Source organism: Neolamprologus brichardi, chromosome 2 (assembly GCF_056152115.1).
Source record: "Neolamprologus brichardi isolate AB-2024 chromosome 2, ASM5615211v1, whole genome shotgun sequence".
NCBI classification, from domain to species: domain Eukaryota; kingdom Metazoa; phylum Chordata; class Actinopteri; order Cichliformes; family Cichlidae; genus Neolamprologus; species Neolamprologus brichardi.
In genome coordinates, this window is record NC_142105.1 from 16837935 (window position 1) to 16855482 (window position 17548).

The 17548-nt window shown below is 40.0% G+C and overlaps 2 protein-coding genes across 4 annotated transcripts; both read right to left on the reverse strand.

Moving 5' to 3' along the window:
- Positions 1–1221: 1221 nt before the first annotated feature.
- Positions 1222–9339, reverse strand: LOC148106115 (caspase-3-like). Of its 2 annotated transcripts, XM_006781901.3 has the most exons (7): positions 9244–9339; positions 6414–6479; positions 5711–5862; positions 3269–3397; positions 2647–2822; positions 1945–2065; positions 1222–1689 (listed from the first exon to the last, which is right to left on the reverse strand). In XM_006781901.3, exons 2-7 carry the CDS (start codon positions 6473–6475, stop codon positions 1460–1462), a joined length of 870 nt encoding a protein of 289 aa, XP_006781964.2. In that variant the 5' UTR covers positions 6476–6479; positions 9244–9339; the 3' UTR covers positions 1222–1459. The 2 variants fall into 2 exon arrangements, with proteins under 2 accessions (XP_006781964.2, XP_087703646.1); XM_087847520.1 differs by lacking the exon at positions 9244–9339 and having other exon boundaries at positions 6414–6523.
- Positions 9340–9576: 237 nt separating this feature from the next.
- cenpu (centromere protein U) lies at positions 9577–17490 on the reverse strand. 2 transcript variants are annotated; one of them, XM_087847513.1, is made up of 14 exons: positions 17206–17490; positions 16255–16309; positions 16004–16091; positions 15699–15906; positions 15462–15608; positions 15137–15221; positions 14968–15045; positions 14783–14873; positions 13339–13465; positions 12988–13066; positions 11158–11205; positions 10329–10390; positions 10015–10171; positions 9577–9931 (listed from the first exon to the last, which is right to left on the reverse strand). In XM_087847513.1, exons 1-14 carry the CDS (start codon positions 17208–17210, stop codon positions 9857–9859), a joined length of 1305 nt encoding a protein of 434 aa, XP_087703639.1. In that variant the 5' UTR covers positions 17211–17490; the 3' UTR covers positions 9577–9856. The 2 variants fall into 2 exon arrangements, with proteins under 2 accessions (XP_087703639.1, XP_087703630.1); XM_087847504.1 differs by lacking the exon at positions 17206–17490 and having other exon boundaries at positions 16255–16329.
- Between the last annotated feature and the right edge of the window lie 58 nt (positions 17491–17548).

Consider the following 17548-nt stretch of genomic DNA (forward strand, 5'->3'; position numbering starts at 1 on the left):
AGAACACAGGAGTAGAGAAGATGCAAGTTAGTATACTATAGAGACAAAGCACCTGGGGTCTCTACTCGTTCAGACACATTATAGGAGTATATTCAAATGTTTAAAAAGGCGACACGTTGTTAGTAATTGAATGAAATTTGGCTTACTACAGGAGAACTTTGATTTATGAATATAGAATTTGGACAGTATAAGAAGCAGGTTCGTAACATAAACGTGACAACTGAGTTTAGTGTCAATATCCGTGTAACCAAACTATTCCAACATAAGCGAAATAACTTCCTTTACTTTGTTGGTCAAAAAGTGGTCAAAACTAGACTTTGTGCCAGCAGATATTTTCCACAGAGCCGGACCAGTTTGGTCGAAAAGTGGGTAGAAATGTGCAATCTCGAAGATACAGGTTCCTTTGTCCCGTTCTGCTTTTTAGAGGTTGGAAGAAAACAAGACTTGCAAATTTCAGTTCCAGAGACCCGAAGACGCAGAATGGGTTCCGTTTCCTGTTCAGAGGCGCGAAGTAACAACGTTACTAAAGTTCTGTGCATAAAGAAAGGACCGAGCCATCTGTTTTTGAAAATATGATCAGTTTAGGGGAATTTTGTTAATTTTGAAATTGCAGAACAAAAGAAAATCAAAGCCAGTGAAAAAATAAAGATTCCATCAGCAGGTTGGCATCTTTAAAGAAATTCTTCATCCAATCAATTGTGAAAGTGTCTTTTATTTTGGCAAATTCAAGAACATTCTTTTTTTTTTTTCATAAAATGAGTTCAGTTATTTGTGAGGCTTGAACTTCTTTACTTGTGCCTTAAACATATTGATAATTTATCCTATGTAATTTTCCATAATGCTTTAGTTTAGACATTGCTGGTGCAACTTTGCTCTACATACAATCTCAGGTGTGTTTGTGGTAGCATTATGTTACAGGTTATATCCACACATATGCTTTTAAAGCAAATACTACTGAACCATCAGCTGATCTGAATTTTCTTCAAACGTTTCAAACCAGCTGTGTCAATGATTTGGTCAGTTGGATCAATGATCTTATTCCTGTGTGTAAAATTCAGAATAAAACAAGTGAGATTTTGACAGGTGATATTAAAGTTTCCTCTGTGAGAGATACTGCATGTAAACAGTTGAGTCAGGTTGAGGTCTGGACTTTGGGCCATTGCAACAGAATGAAGTGTCAAACCTACAGCATGATCACATGACAAAAGATGGAAGCTGTCGCATCAGTATAAGGTTTTTTTTATTGTAATACATTTTTAACTATGGAACTAATAGTGTTTTGTGTTTCCCAAACAAGACCGAACACTAAAATCATCCAACACTGATGTGTTTTTACCTCAGTGCAAAGTGCATTTCGGTATAGTGACAATAAATCATTGTTATCCTGCTCAACACACCACAACAGACTGTATACATTCAAGGTGGCCAGAGGGTAGATATTAGGTTCAACCATGTAAATCTAGACGGGGAAGTAAAAGTCTTTGGTCAACATAGAGACGATACAAGGGATCTGCTTCTTGTTGCTAAATCCAGGCAGGTTGCAGGACGACTCAAACTGGCGTGAAACACCGTAGCTGACTCGCGTCATGATCTGCATCAGATCCAGCTTCCCACTGTAGCGCTCCAACATCTCACACAACTTCTGTATGAACCAGGAGCCGTTGCTTGTGTTTCTCCATGAGTAGTATCCTGCAGGACGGGTGACAGTGTTAGCGCTCTTAGAAAACAGGTTTGGACACCACATGTGACACATCAGCTGCGTTGTAGACCAAAACAAAAGGAAACAGAAAAAGGGAAGCATAGACAGAAAATGAACAGGACAATGTGTCGATGCTTGTTCTTCACACCCCAACCCATTGGTTTATGAGAATGACCCAGAAGGTGGGTCCTGAGGTTGGGACATCACTCTAAAATGTCCCGTCTATTAAGAGAAACAGCTTGTACCTGGAGCGGTGGAATAGGCGTATAAGAAGTCGGCCTCCACAGGAATCTTCTCAGACGTCTGCTCGTCTCCTACACTGTCTGTCTCAATGACTCCCTCATCCAGGGCTGAACCACGGCATGCCTGAAAAGGAAGGAGAAACTCAAAATCGATCTCATATTTGGCACACATCTTGAAACACCTTAGGGAACTTGGGCGGGCAGTTATTCGAAGCATTATCTAAATGAACTTGAATTTCAGCAGCACCAGGACATATAAACTACAGTTATCAGTCAAATTGGATATTAAGAAAAAGGGTTAAAGGTATATTTTGTAAATTCCAATCTTTAAAAGTAGTTTAAAACCTCCCCACATTAACTAAAGCTCTCAAACAATGTGAAGAAACATCTGGACTTTATATCCAAAACATCTGTGTTGGGCAAGTTGTCCTCAAAGCTCCTGGAGGAAATCAAAGTGGCTAAAAAGTGGGTGTGTTAGCTCTGACTCCTCAGTTAAATATAAAGAAATTCAATGGTTACATTTTTTTTCATGTACATTTAAAGTGAAAGCAGTGTTTTGTTTTTAAAAGTTACAAAACAGATGACAATTAAAGCAACACTTTGAACTTAATAAACTACAAATGAAGACGTTACTATATAAAGACTGAAACACAGGAATGTGAAGACACATCGCAGAAGTGTACCACACTGCCATAATGAACTCACCTGTATGAAGAAGAGCTTTGGTTTCCCCACCAGACCCTTGCAGTGCTTTCCTTTGAAGCACTGTACCAGCGTATCAAACTTTTCACAGCCGTCAATGCCGTATATGACACCCTCATCCCCATGACTAAGCATCACACACACAAATGATGCATTGTTCTTGTGGTCCTCTTTGGATGCTGGAAACACAGCAGAACAGATGGGAAACACCAAGGAATTATTAGTCCAGCTGTTTTTAAACAACCCCCTGATGCCAACTCACAAGCCAGTGCTTTTATTTTGGCGGAGCTACTCTAATAGAATGAACAAAAATAATTTTTTCTGGACATTTTATGTTCCTTCACATCCTTTTTCACTCTTCTTTCTCAATGGGCTAAGGCTACACTCCTAAAACGATTGGGATGATTGGTTAAAACCAAACCAGACAGTGCCTGTTATGTAAGTGTAACTGGTGTAGCTCTATAACATCCGCCAACTGCTAACAAAAAGCTATAGCAACATTAGAACAACTGCCGTCTGGTGGTTACCACAACCACAGCATTTCACTACAATCAGCTCACACATTGACTGTAAAAGGATGGAGAGGTTTTTGTGAATACAGAGGTAAGCTTTAACATCTTCTTACCGTCTAACAACAGCCTTTTCATCTCAGCCACAGTCTGGTCATTTAATGTTTTGACCTTGTAACCCAGGTTGTTGAAGGTCTTTGCAACACTGGCAGCATCAACATCTGTCCCATTACGAGTGCCCATCCCTACAGAGATACACAAGCAGAAAGGCAGCACACTATAAAGTCAGCACCGTCTGGAAATCCTGGAAATAAAATCCAAACAGAATGCAATGATTTAAAATCTCATAAACTGATATTTTATTCACAACAAAACTTAAAAAAAAAAAACATCAAATCAAGCTAATACATTTAACTATTTCATGATAAATATACAGCTCATTCTAACCCAGATTATCTGTGTTTAATATTAAAGTTTGTTAAATTTAAAACATGTAAATGTGACAACTATTAAAAAAAAAAAAAGAACTGGAGAAAGAGGCAAATACTTTTTCACAGCACTGTAGGGTTACCTTAGGTTAACTGGCCACATGTCAATAACGTGGTTGGGTATCATATCACGATTGGACGCCCAGAATCTTTGGTCCCTCGGGTGGCAGTACGTTACCAACAGGCATGATTTTATTATTGCTCAGAAACACTCACAGACATCATCGTCTGTGGATACAGTTTATATCCATAAATGCAGGTCAGAGCTGAACCACGCAAAGAAGAAGCCATGTGTGAACATGATACAGCGAGGCTGCGGTCTTCTCTCGGCCAAAGCTGATTAAGACGGAGTGAGAAGGTGGAAAACTGTTCTGTGAAAGAATTTGAAATTCAGTTTGGAAAACATGGATCCTCCAAACTAAAGAGTAGAGGGACCATCCAGTTTGTTATCAGTCCAAAAGTATGGTGGTGCATTAGTGCCTATGGAACTAACAGCCTTCACATCTGGCAGGGGACCATCACCATCGTCTTTTAAACTGCATTCTTTATGTGGCTTCGTACTAGAAGAGTACGGGTGCTAAACTGGCCTACCTGCCTCCAGATATTTCACCACCTGCAAACAGCTGGAACATCACGAAACAGGAACATGACAAATAAGAGCCAGGAGTACTGTGCAGGTAGAGTCCTGATATTAAACAAGAACGGGAGAACGGGACAGCGCTCGTTTCCTCTGCTCTGTGGTCAATGAAGTGTTGGTACATTGACCAACACTTGGTCATTGGTTCATACAGTTCATTCATAGGGTCGATCGTGGCTCAAGAGTTAGGAGTTTGCCTTGTAATCGGAAGGTTGCCGGTTCGAACCCCGGCTTGGACAGTCTCGTTTGTTGTGTCCTTGGGCAAGACACTTCACCTGTTGCCTACTGGTGGTGGTCAGAGCCCCGCCTCTGTCAGTGCGCCCCAGGGCAGCTGTGGCTACAATGTAGCTGCCATCACCAGTGTGTGACTGGATATGTAAAGCGCTTTGGGGTCCTTAGGGACTAGTAAAGCGCTATACAAATACAGGCCATTTACCATTTGGTTTGTGAGATCTGTCGCTGCATTCTGTTTTACATTTTAGTTCCAAGTTTGTTTTGGAACTGGGATTGTAACTGTCACAGCAGGATTCCTTTGTACTGCAACTGCACAAAAAGCAAAGCAGTGGAAAGTACTTCATTTGACTTTTTGTACATTTGGAAAATGTGGGAAAATCCCATCTCCCTTTTCACTGCAGACACTGGGATTTGTCACAGCAGCAGCTGTAAAATGATCCTACAGATGCTACTACTGTTACACCACAACATGTGTACATTTACAACTGGGTGAAGTGAGAGGGAAACATCTGCACCATAGAGGTGTTATGTCTTACAAATACAACACTATTATTGAGCATAGTGTAAAAAGAAAACAAGCACTCCCCGACATTCTATAAATCTGGATAAGGATATAACATGCAAACACTCCTGTGACAGGAAGTCCAAGAAGGAAGAGTTTGGGTCTTAGGAGGTTAATCAACCACCATTCAATCTCCAAACACGTGCTGGGTAATAACATTTAAAGGATCTTGTGTTGGTCTTCACTGTATTTACATTTTATTCAAGATCATATCCATGTGAGGTACTTGTTTTCTTTTCCTACTGTGATAAGTAAAAAACTAAAAAGACTGTATCAGGTTGTTTTTATGCCACAGTGTGAAGTGAAGTGTGAGGCACAATGTAGTGCAGCTGATGACATTTGGAAAATTAGTGAAGTTTGGAACGAGCACTGTGACGAGGCAGTTTTAGACGGAGACAATGATCATGAAATGCAAAGTGCCTCAGTCCATCTGAATGACTGTCTGGACCCACTGTTACCACTGTTGTATCTAGCATTTTATTTTATTCTATTCTATTCTATTGTGTACAGTATCTCATAGATATATCAATCCAGTGTTTTTTCTCTAATTTTCTATGCAACTTTGCACTATCCACTGCTGTAACAAAACAAATGTCCCACACGTGGAACTAATAAAGGTTATCCTATCTTATCTTACCTGTTTTTGAGTGGAAGTTCTTGTTGTTGATAATCACACAGGTGCCAATGCAGGGGTAGTCCATCTTGTAGCGGTAAGCGGCTTCTGGTTTGCTGCTGTTCCAGTCCTTTTCCTCAGTAGTCTTGCAACTTCCTGCCGCCTCTGCATTTTCCCTGATGGAGCGCACACACACACACACACACACACACACACTCTGACTCATAACTGCCCTGTACTTAAAACATGAAGAACTTGTTTAACACCGTCACACAGAAAAGAAGTTGTTAACAAGACTGTAGCTACTGTAGCTAAACTTGTTTGTTTACCCACGACTTCAATGAAAATGTACAAGAATATCACACAGATTGGTTTTAAAATGTCATTGTACCAGATAGAACTTCAGAGCATTGGTGCAACTAAGCATTTTCACATGTACCATTTTCTTTTAAGCAGCTCTTTCACGCTCAGCTTCTTTACTAATTAAACCCGCTGGTTTAAAACCACACTGTGGCGAACTGAAGAATAAACTGCTGGCCGTCAAAGTGAAGACGACAGTAACATAAGCCACTTATGTTAAAATACGAAGGAAAACAACCTGAGCCAAGGTCAAATCAGCCAGGAGGTGCACAAGTCTCCACATTTTCAGCAAACAGAGCTGCTACAGTAGTTAAGCTTTCTCAACACGTGGGCACTCAGACAGTGAGCAACAACGCACAATAGTTACCCATTTCCACAAACTGCAGCATCTACAGTGTCCCCACTTCTCTGCATGTCACCATCAGCCATGTTCCTGCACACAGAAGAGACAAAAGGTGGCATAGAAATCACCACAGGAAGATAAAGAAACCAAACACCCCGTGGATCCTCTCCAATGGTGGACCACACCCCTACTAACACTTACGGTTGGTTTAAAAACACATGCATTTTCGTTTAGGCTGATTAGCTTCCTCATCTTCAAGATTTAAGATCAGTGATGTAGATCATGCTATAGCATTTCTTCGATAGAAAAAGGAGAACAATTACTTTACAAGGAAGTACATGCCATTCTCAGTGTTTTCAAGAAAGAGCTACACTTTCTGGAGAAGTGTATTTTTGGAGTTTGGTTGGGTTGTGCAAGTTGCAAAACTTTGAAAAGCATGACTAAAACGTTTGGAGTTGATTGATGTGCAATTCTTGAATAATAATAATAATAATAATGTATACTTTATTGATCCCCGTGGGGAAATTCCTCTCTGCATTTAACACATTCACTCAGTGAAGCACACACCAACAAACTGGAATGGGATTCTTCTTTTTTTGCAGTCCCAACCTGTAAGGTCATGTAGCTTGACAGAGTATGCCAGATTATACAATCTCAAAGTGGAAAGAAAAACCCCACAAGAAGCACAATAGTTACCCTGGAAGCTGTTCGGTAACAGGGATAAGATAAACCTTTATTTGTCCCAAACGTGGGAAATTTGGGGGTCATGGCAGAAGGCACAAGAGCAGTAAAAATAAGAAAAACATTAGACCAGTAGTTTGGTGGTTTGTGGGTTTGGTGCCTCCATAAACTCAACCTTGTGTTTACCAACATAGAATCTACTTTATGGATCAACTAATATGTCAATATATAAGTTAAAGCAGTTTAAAAGCATACTCAGGAAGAGCCACTCCTGTTAAACCACACCAAACTGTAGCTCATAGTGAAACCACTGACACAACAGGAAGTGTTTTATAAGGATCATGAGAAAAGTTACCTCACAGTGTGAAAGAGAAAATAACCTTCAACATGAAAACAGTGAGTCAGTATTTTTCTGTTTGATTTTTTAAAATTAAATTCTGAAACATCCAGATGTTAGTTTGATAACTATAGAATAGGTGTATGAGAACACTGCAGTACATAATGTACACGTTGTAAAATATAAAGGTCTGTCAAAATGAAAACTACTAACATAAGCCAGCCGTATATTACGATGCTTATTTTTCCTACATTGTGTGTACTAGTACATGGCACTGGTACATATAATGCTCATCACGTAGCCTTGCTGACACCAAGCAACAGGCTTAAGTGACCAGTTGCTTGGTGTCAGCAAGGCTACGTGATGAGGTCATATTTTCCGATGCAGATAAAAGCCTTTGGGGCAACTAAGACAGTTTTCCTCTTTTAAATGGAGGGATATTACACTTGTACGGAATGGTGTAAAAGGCACAGCAGTTAGTTTCAAAAACAGCAATAGTATTTTATGTCCTTTGTTCATCTCTAAAAATATCATTTCATTTTCCTGTAATTGCTGGTGCTGTGCTGAACAGTAGACCGTCGTAAATGACTCGTGGCCGATAATCTGTCAAAAACACATCTCTCGTGAAAGACATTTTCTGTCAAGTAGATGTTGAGATGAAGTTTTGGAAAAATCACTTGTACAGACATTTACCCAGGTAAAAAAAAGATTGCCACCAAAAATGTCTTTTTCAACAGAGATTTGTCCCAGAGAGCTGCAAACAAACATAACATCACAGTTTTACTAAGACATTTAAATGGCCAAAAAGGGCTGATGGAACTGACTATAATGCAGGTGCAGTAAGGCTGTATAGACATAGGAAATACAGATAAACAGGTCCTGTCTTTATTTTAGATATAACGCCTCCATAAATGTATGGTCAGTCTATTTACCAATATAAGCACACTGAAACATCAAAAATCAGTTTCTAGCACAACACTGGCATCAGGAGGAATACCAATAACAAATAAATGCCCTCAATGAAATTCTTTTATATTTTAAGTCTCCCATTTAGTGAGCTGGGCTACCTCTGGACCCTATAGACCCATGTTCAACAACTCAGGTTTAGAGGATCTCAGCCTGTCATAAATACTGGTCACGTGATCTATCCAAAGCGAAAAAACCCACAAAACCCACAATGCTTCCTGTAAGTTGTTCATTTAACTATTATTAGTTAGGTTTACTTTTGGGGTTAGGACCACAGCCTGCTGTTTCCACACATCCATGTGTTTGAATGTTAACATATTCAAAGCAGACTGATAGTAAGGAACAACCATTACTGTTTAACTATACCAAGCTAGAGCTAATAACGAAACTGCAATGATAACAAAAAAGTATTTACAACCCTTCTATCAGCACGTTCTTGTTTTGACGTTAAGCCAATTGAAATGCTTCCACGCACCATACCTGGATGTTAGCTTAATAATTACTCCGTACATGAGTGAGAGATCTGTGGGAATATTCCATATGAATGATATAAATGCCGTAAAAGTGAGTCCAACTGCAGACTAGTAGCACAAACTACAAAAACCTAACATACGACAACTGTACATTAAAGTGCTACTACAGCTAATGTTACACAGTAATAAAGGCGAGTGAACAATGACATAAAATCAATAGTCCCGAGCTGGTTTGTTAAACAATTTCAGTTTAGTTTACAGCTACGCCAGAAAACGCGTTAGTGAAGCAAATAGTTGATAAAACACGTAAATATCAGCATGAACACGGCAAACCCACGCAGCGAGTAACTCTTAAGAGTAAATACGAACGGAGTGGAAAACACCAAAATAAACCTACCTCTTAATGAGACAGTGGAAACCAGTAGAATGTGAATTTTATGAAGTATGTTACATAAATGAAGCCAACCAGGAAATCTCTGTTAAAAGTTTACGCCTGAAACTTTAAGCCAATGGGAACGCCGATTCTGTGTGGGCGGGATGACGCTACTAAAAGACAAACGCTGATTGGTTTAGACAATTATTGTTTAGTTACCAACAATCCCTTCTCTTTTCTCCACATGCAGGTGAAATGCTGTGACAAATAATTATCAGAAGCTCCGCGGAAATCCCCGTAGCAGTTCAGACTGCTTCAGGAATTTCTTTCCTTTTGTTAAATAAAGAAAGTAACAGAACTACACATGCACACAAACTCTGGTTCCATTATTTGAATTTATTAAATACAATATGAATGTATTCATATTATTAATCTATAAAACATGTCACAATCATCTAGTAATCATCCACAGTTTACATTTATGATCTAAATGAACAGGACAGTGTTATATACAAAGCCTTATCTACACCATACATTACAATCCAAACCGTCAAGCTGCTTCCAGCCTCTCATCTCATATTGTGTAGTCTCTGGGAGCTTTAAACGTTCTGCATTTGTGTCATTTCCCAGACTCATTTTAAGTCTCTTTTCTCTCTGCTGTTTTAATGTGCTTCGTCTCCAAGAGCAGAGCTGGTAAGCTGGAGGCCCCATACTGGAAAAAGGAACCATAATTCAGCTCATCATTGAAATACACAATACAGTATTTGGGTATTTAATGTTGTTGTGCATCTCTACCGTCTCTTTCTCCTTGGGGTGTTTTTGTCTGTAGTCCAGGTACTGCCGGTTGAGCTCTCTGATGTCATGGAGGAAGGCCTGGCTTCGTCTCAGGTCGGCTAACCGCTGCTGAAGTTCAGCTTTCTCCTTCTCCAGCAACCATGCCTGCCTCTCTGCTCTGTTAGAACAATCACACGAGGTCAGCAGTCAGTGAAAGGAAAAGAATGTAAACTTTTACATTCTCCAAGACCTAGTTCTTTCACATAAATGACTCTATAAAGACTTAAAAGTTATAACAGGCTGTTTGTAAATCATGTGTCTGAGCTGCTGCTCACCTCATCATCTCATGCTTGGCATCAAACAGTCTCTGCGTGTTTTTACGGATCAAAGAGCCCACCTAACACAGAACAATGGAAACAAGCACTTTACCCAGCCTACAGAAATACAAGCTGCTCTGTTACCCTTCAGTGCAAAGTATGGACGCTGACTTTGAGCTAAACATGGGCATCAGTACTCTAACATAAAATCACAGTAACAGTATGTTCATGTCTAACACATTCTGCCAGCTCATACAGAAGGTAAGGAGGCGATATGGAATGATTAAATGACTAAAGTTCTCGTCTTATCTTCCAAGAGTATAAAGTGGATTATTGTCGTGCAGACTAGAAGTTCAAGGACACACAGAAACGTCAAAATGAGCCTGTTGATCCGATTTTGACCGTTTTGAATGAGTCAAAGTTGAGAATCATTAACTAGCAGGGAGGTGGTGTGGTTAGATGCTTATGTAAATTCATCGTGATGGGAAGTTTAGGACTTTAATGAGTTCTTTGAACTTTTTCCAGTGCAATGATTGTGCAGCACAAATCTTTAATGACTTAAAAACCAAACAAATCAAAGAACAAGACTTTGTTTGAATCCATTTAGGATTTCCTCCAATCCACACAGGGTCAAAAGAACACAAATATATACACACACAATAATATTTAATTCAATGTCCATTAACAAACTGCAGCTTGACTGAGTGTGTTTGGTAGCCTGATCGATCCATTCCAACCAGTCCCGATGCGTGTTTGGGATCCTTGATCAGAGGTGGCGTACTAACATGCTACTAGGGTCACAATTTAGTATTTTACCATGCTTACATTAGTAAGGCGTCATAATTACCTTGTTGTTTTGTCTTTTTAAAACTTTGAGCTCTTTAAGTGAAGTGATCTGAAAGAGACACATACAGTGTTTGATTTAATGATGGCTGATCAACAAAATGCTGCTGTCTATTATAGAGATGGCACGATACCACTTTTTTATGTCCGATACCGATACCAATATCATAAATTTGGATATCTGCCGATACCGATATGAATCCGATATAGTGTGTTTTTTAATCAATAAAACGTTTTTTTAATATATTGGTGCATTTTGTATAAGTTTATACTCAAGTTTAAATAAATAACAACACTAAAGCTATTCTGTTATACCTGTATGTAAAAAATACACTGCGCCCAAAATATTTCATAGTTCAGCAACACTGATCAATCTAATAAACTTAAACCTACTCCATCCTCCCTATTCTGGTATTTTAAAGAGTACTTAGCAGAAATATTAAGCAACCTAACTAATAGGGTTGCAAACTCCCAGCAAAAAAAAAACAACAGGGAACCACCCTCCACCTCATGATGCTTAATTGATGTAATCAAATTTAATTTGATGCAGGGGGGAAAATGCACAGAAATAAATTATTTTTCAAGAATAATTAAATAGATTCAACTACTTTCTTCAACAGAATTGCAGACTGCACAGATGGTATCTTCCCAAAGGAAAAAGTAGTATAGCTTACTAGGGTATATTAGATTTAACAGTTACTATATACAGTAATAGACTTTTATATATTTTACATCAGATTAAAACTTTGGGTGTAAGAGTCAGATAATTATTCATTAAAAGCTAGACATTTTAAATGAGAATAAGAAAGAAAAGTATGTCTTTGTGCCCCCTTTTCCCTGTTCATGCCCTATCGGCCCCCCTGGCTAAACTTTGCTAGATCCGCCCCTGCACAGTTACCAGCCGTCAGCTACGTAGAAAAGGATCCTGGTGTAGAAAGTAATATTAAATAAATTCTAACAACAGCTTATCAAGCTTAATAGTGCTGCTGTTGTTCAGCCGCTGGTTTCCTCTTTCTGGTGAGAAGTGGGCCAAAAACTAAGAAGAGAGACGGACTCAAGACAGAAAAGCCGATCAGCTGATCATTAAGCAGTTTCACAATTGAAGTAGCAGCAGGAGAGAGGGAGAGAGAGGCAAGTCGCTCCATATAACTGTTAAGCTTAACGTGGGAATGCTTTACAGACATTCAGAGATGAACTTACACACTTGCTTTACTTCTCTCTGGGAAAACTTCCTCGGAGATGAAATGCTGGTTTGGTAGCGAGGCTACAAATACACACAGCCGCTCTATCACGTGATGCATACTGCTACGGTTATGAGCCGAGTTACACCGTGTAGCAAGTTTTGTGAGGTGCTTTTTTGATATTTAATGGATCGGATTACATTTTTTATTTCTCGCTGATATCCGATCCAGTAATTTGGGTCAGTATCGGACCGATACCGATACGTAATATCAGATCGGTCCATCTTTAGTCTATTAGACTCAATTCATGGAGAAAACAAACCCAAGTTATATCATAATAAGTCCATTTGTGACATCTACAGTTTGAAGTAGGATCAACTACTTATTATGTTGTTAGATGAAAAAGGCCTTGCAGGGACCTCCCTGCATTTTATGATGTTTAATGTCAGTAACCAACAAAATACTTAGTATTACAGTTGTCACTGTAATCCTGCCCTTCTATAGTGCTTTACACTCTAATATGGCTACAAAATATATGAGTTACTGGTTGGTTTAATCCAGCTTGTAGCATCCTTCAAAACAACACAGAGTAAAGCTGTGTTGTCCTTGACAACCTCTGTTTGACATCATGACCAGAATCAGGAAAGTCTGACCTTTTCTGTGAGCTGGTCTTTGACATTGCTGGAGAAACAATCAATGGTGTGTCTGACAGCTTTAGACCCCACAGACCCCCTGAAAGCAAGCAGAACAAAGTAATGCTACTGGCAACCTGAATGATTACCTCTACCAGCAAGCTTGCAGTTTTCTTGCATCCTGACTCAGCCTTTGAGCTTTTCTAAAGTAAACATCATTGCTTCAATATTTATCTATGATAGATATGTGTGAAACACAGCTGCTGTCAATGCAAAGGCGTTAATAAAAATGACTGTAATGTGTACTTAAAGCCTAGATTACAGGCTACAGAGAGGGTCATGGTGAATGAGTGTTGACTTTTGGAAATTTACCTGTACTGCTCACAGAAGTCAAGGAAGGAATCCAGCAGCACCTCCAACTCTGTCCCTCTGTGTTGGCCTCGTTTCTTCCTCCTCTGCTCGCCTGTGCTGGCCTGTTCTGGTTCTCCAGATCCACTGCCTTCGAGGGGAATCATCTCCATTATTTAATCACTCTGAGCAATAATTTTTTAAGGAAAAATGTCGATTACAATTAAATTACAGTAATATTAAATAAAGCACAGGGCCAGGCTCACTGAGATACTTTTCCCAGTGATGTGGTTAGAGTCTGTTTTGGTTCTTTCTGATGAAGACCAACTGTGACTGCATCAGCCACACATGGGCAAAATCAAGCCATACATTCACCTCCTTAGTTTGGATTCCAGTTATTTTAGCAATATACTTCATTAATGTCTCTACTTTAACCTAACAATGATATTATGAAGTGCGCACATAGTAGCATTGTGTGCTTATACTGGCTGCTTCCTGTCTGGGCAAAAGGTGTGGCCAGGTGCAGTTATGTTATTTTGTGTTTGTTTCCCTCTGTGAGTAAATGGTTTGGCCAAACCACTGTAAAGGTTACCATCCTGTGTCTTTGTGCTCAGTTTGTGAGTTAAGTTTACTCATTTAAGTTTCTGGAAGTCACTTTTTGAGTAGTTATGCTTAGTTGAGCTCCTTTATGAATTCACTAATTTTATTTTTAAATTTGTCTTTTTGAACTTTTTGGGGGGTAAAATTGTGTAATTGGCTGCTTGGTCCATCACACCAACAGTTGATACATTTTAGAAAGAAATGTTTGTTGTGTTAGTTACAAAAAAGACAACAACAGAACCCCCCACAACAACATGTGATCAGAACCTTTGCAGTAAGGCGACAGTGTTGACTACAACAGCCTCCCACCTTCATGCCAACTGCATGTTTTGTGAAACACTGCCACAGATACTGATTACAAATACACTCATTGGACATTACATTAGGTACACCTGTATAGTGTTGGGTTGGACCCTCTGTTGTTTTCTTAAATGCTGCAATTTCTACAATCAGGAAGGTGATGGAAACATTCCACAGAGATTTGCTCCACAGTGATATGACAACATGTTCAAGAAACCAGTTTGTCGCGATTTGAGCTTTATGACATGACGTGTTATCCTGCTGGAGGCAGCTATCAGAATGACTGTGGTCATAAATGGATTCACGTAGTCAGCACCAATACTCAGGTATGTATTTGCTTTTAAATAAAGTTGATAATACAAAAACCCAAGGTGAGCCAAGAAAATATCCACACCATTACACCGGCACCAGCAGCCTGAACCATCAATACCAGGCAGGTCATGCTTTCATGCTGTGTGTACCAAATTCTGACTCTTACATCCAAACGTAGCAGCAGAAATGAAGTCTCATCAGACGTTATGCATTGTAAAAGTGATAACAGACAGTAACTAGTTCTTTTTGCTCTTACCTGATGAAGACTTCCTAGCTTTGGATTTCTCGTACAAAGACTTTTTCATTCTTCCCAAGCTTCCCCTCACGGCCTTCTTTGGACTTGGATTCTGAGGAAATGACATGAAGAAAAAGATGCAAAGTTAGAATATAGCCCATATTTGCCACTGCTGCTCAAAGCTCTGTGCTAATGCTAGTCCATACCCAGCTGGAGTCTTCATCCACATCCTCCTCATCAGATGAAAGCACTCGCCTGCTCTTCTGTGGGGCGGGGCCAGAGCTCTGGAACAAATCATTATTTTCAGCACATCTGACATCTCAACTCAATTATTTTTTATTTGAAAGGCTTTATGACCACACAAGAGCTCCTCACCTGTGACTGACTGTCACTGGATCTTCCACTAGCAGACTCACTTTTTCTCTTCTTGTCCTCCGTCCTTTGCTGATTATTCACAGGCCTAGTGGGACACGGACAGGCACACGCACAGATAAATAAACCAATAGGGATATAACATAAAAGTCAGTCACTTCAGCATCATTACTCAGACAGTCAAGTTCAAGTTGTTTGTTTAAGTTCTTCCAGAGGGGGAGGGGGGCAGCTTCTGTACTCACAGTCATAAATATTTGGGTAAGTAGAAAGGAGCTTCTAGAGCTTTGAGGGGTTTGTGTGTCATCACACTCTTTGTACATGGCCTCACCTTGCACTTCTCCTCTTGGCAGGCTTCTTCCCAATTAAACGCTTCTGTATGGCTTTAGGAGCAGGCTGACTGTCCTTCTCTGGGACAGATTTATGTACCTCCACATGTGGCTTTGCATGTTCATCTGCAGTGGCTTCCTTCTCAGGGCTAACCGGTGCATACAGGAGGTTTAAAAAAAAAAAAAAGTCAGCACTCACGTCACAATAAACTAGTAAGTGCACATTAACTATACCTTACCTGGTTTGGCCCTTCTCACCAGCACTTCTCCTGCCCCTCTCTACCTTCTTTTCTTCCTTCCTATTCTCTCGACCTTCCTCTGTCACCTTCCTCTTTACAGCAGCTCCACGCTGTCCGCCGTTGGCCTTTCCTGGGTTTTCTGGTCTGTTCTGTTCTTCTTCAGGCACATTTAAATCTTCTTCCATGGCGGTACTGTGCAGAGGGTTTCCTGGGCAACACAAGCATTATGTGGTCAGCCAAAGTTCCTTAGGAGCAGAAAATGTATAACAACACATGACAAAGGTACTCAGATTCAATAGTCTTACCATAATTTGGCTGCAACCCTGCCAGGAAGCTAGCTTTGTCTATAGAGGACAGGTTGGTGGAATCCATTTGATCAAAAGCTGACGTTTTCTAAATTTGAGCAAAACAAAGTGGAATAAAAGTATAATTAGGTGCTTTAAAAGTTGCCCCACAACAACTATCTTTACGTGTTTTTCCTCAACAAAATCAATGCAGCAAACAAAAGAAGGACCAATCGATCTGATCACACTGAACCAGTCATGGATGAACTTACTTCGCTCTCCACTGGAGGCGCTGCCGGCACTCTGGTTCCCCGTCGCTTTTTGGCACTGCATAAACAAAAGGCCATATGTTATTAACTGGCTCTGGATGCTGGGCTTGTTCCCCATGCTCCTACCAGCCTGGTTAAAGAACGCAAGGCTGTGGTGGAATTCTTATTTTCTATCCAAGTACCTGGATAGACCCAGGTGAGGCTATATCGATAACGAGAGCCGGTTATATTCTCAAAATACTAAAAGGAAAGTGCTTCCATGATTACCTCCTTTAGCAGAGCACTGTCACTTATGTTACAAGAGCAGATAGGCTGTCCCACACTTTACAGTGACACACCACCCAACCATTCAAGACAAACCATCACTCGACAAGTGGCTCACATCGTGTAAATGCTCATCAGGGTTTCCTATTTCATGCCACAGTCAGCTGATATATTTTAAACCTTCCACGGGCTACGTTACACCCACATGTGAAATGAAAACATTGTGCCAGTGCCGAAATGTGCTTCTTATTAAGAGGCCGGCTCTTGTGCCGAATGTAGATTAAAAAAATAAGAGCTTATCTGCTACATTTAATGTTTCTTTTTTTTATTGGATGTGGGCAAGCCCAGAGAGATGGTAATCAACATCAGAAAGAAGAGGGCGGCCATACATGAGAACTGGCTGTACACATGAGACAGGCTCTGGCTCTGTGAATGGCTCCAAACGAAACACTTTTGAAGCGATGACCGCCATCACGGAACAGATACATACCACTAGTTGTCACACTCTATAACACAAGCGTGTTTCTCTTTTCGTTATTTATATCGACAGTATAACTTCCCTCACTGACATCATGCTAACAGCAGCAGGTCAACGAAAAGTTTCTTTTAGCAAACAAGGTGTTCCGGTATGTATAAAGAAATATTTCTTAAAGTGTTGAAATGTTAGAAGTCAAAACGGAAAGTTCTCACCTCATTACGAACAACTGTAGGTTTAGTACGTTATATAAGCTGTTCGTCGGAGGAACTCAAACAGCTTCCCGCTGCTGCTCCCGCAAAATAGTTCAAGTTCCGGACTGTACCATTCCAGTCACACAGGGTGGAAAATAATACAATAAAAATGTACAAGTGGGGGTTATATAGATAAAATAACTGCATTCGAGACTCAACTTTAACTTTGCCTTAAGTTGCTTTAAATTCGCTATATTCGAAAGAATGTTTACAGTGAAAATAAAAAAGCCAACCCCACAGCGGATTTGAACTTTCCTTATTTCTACGGAATGCGAAAAAGACCATAAAGAACTTTCTTCGAACA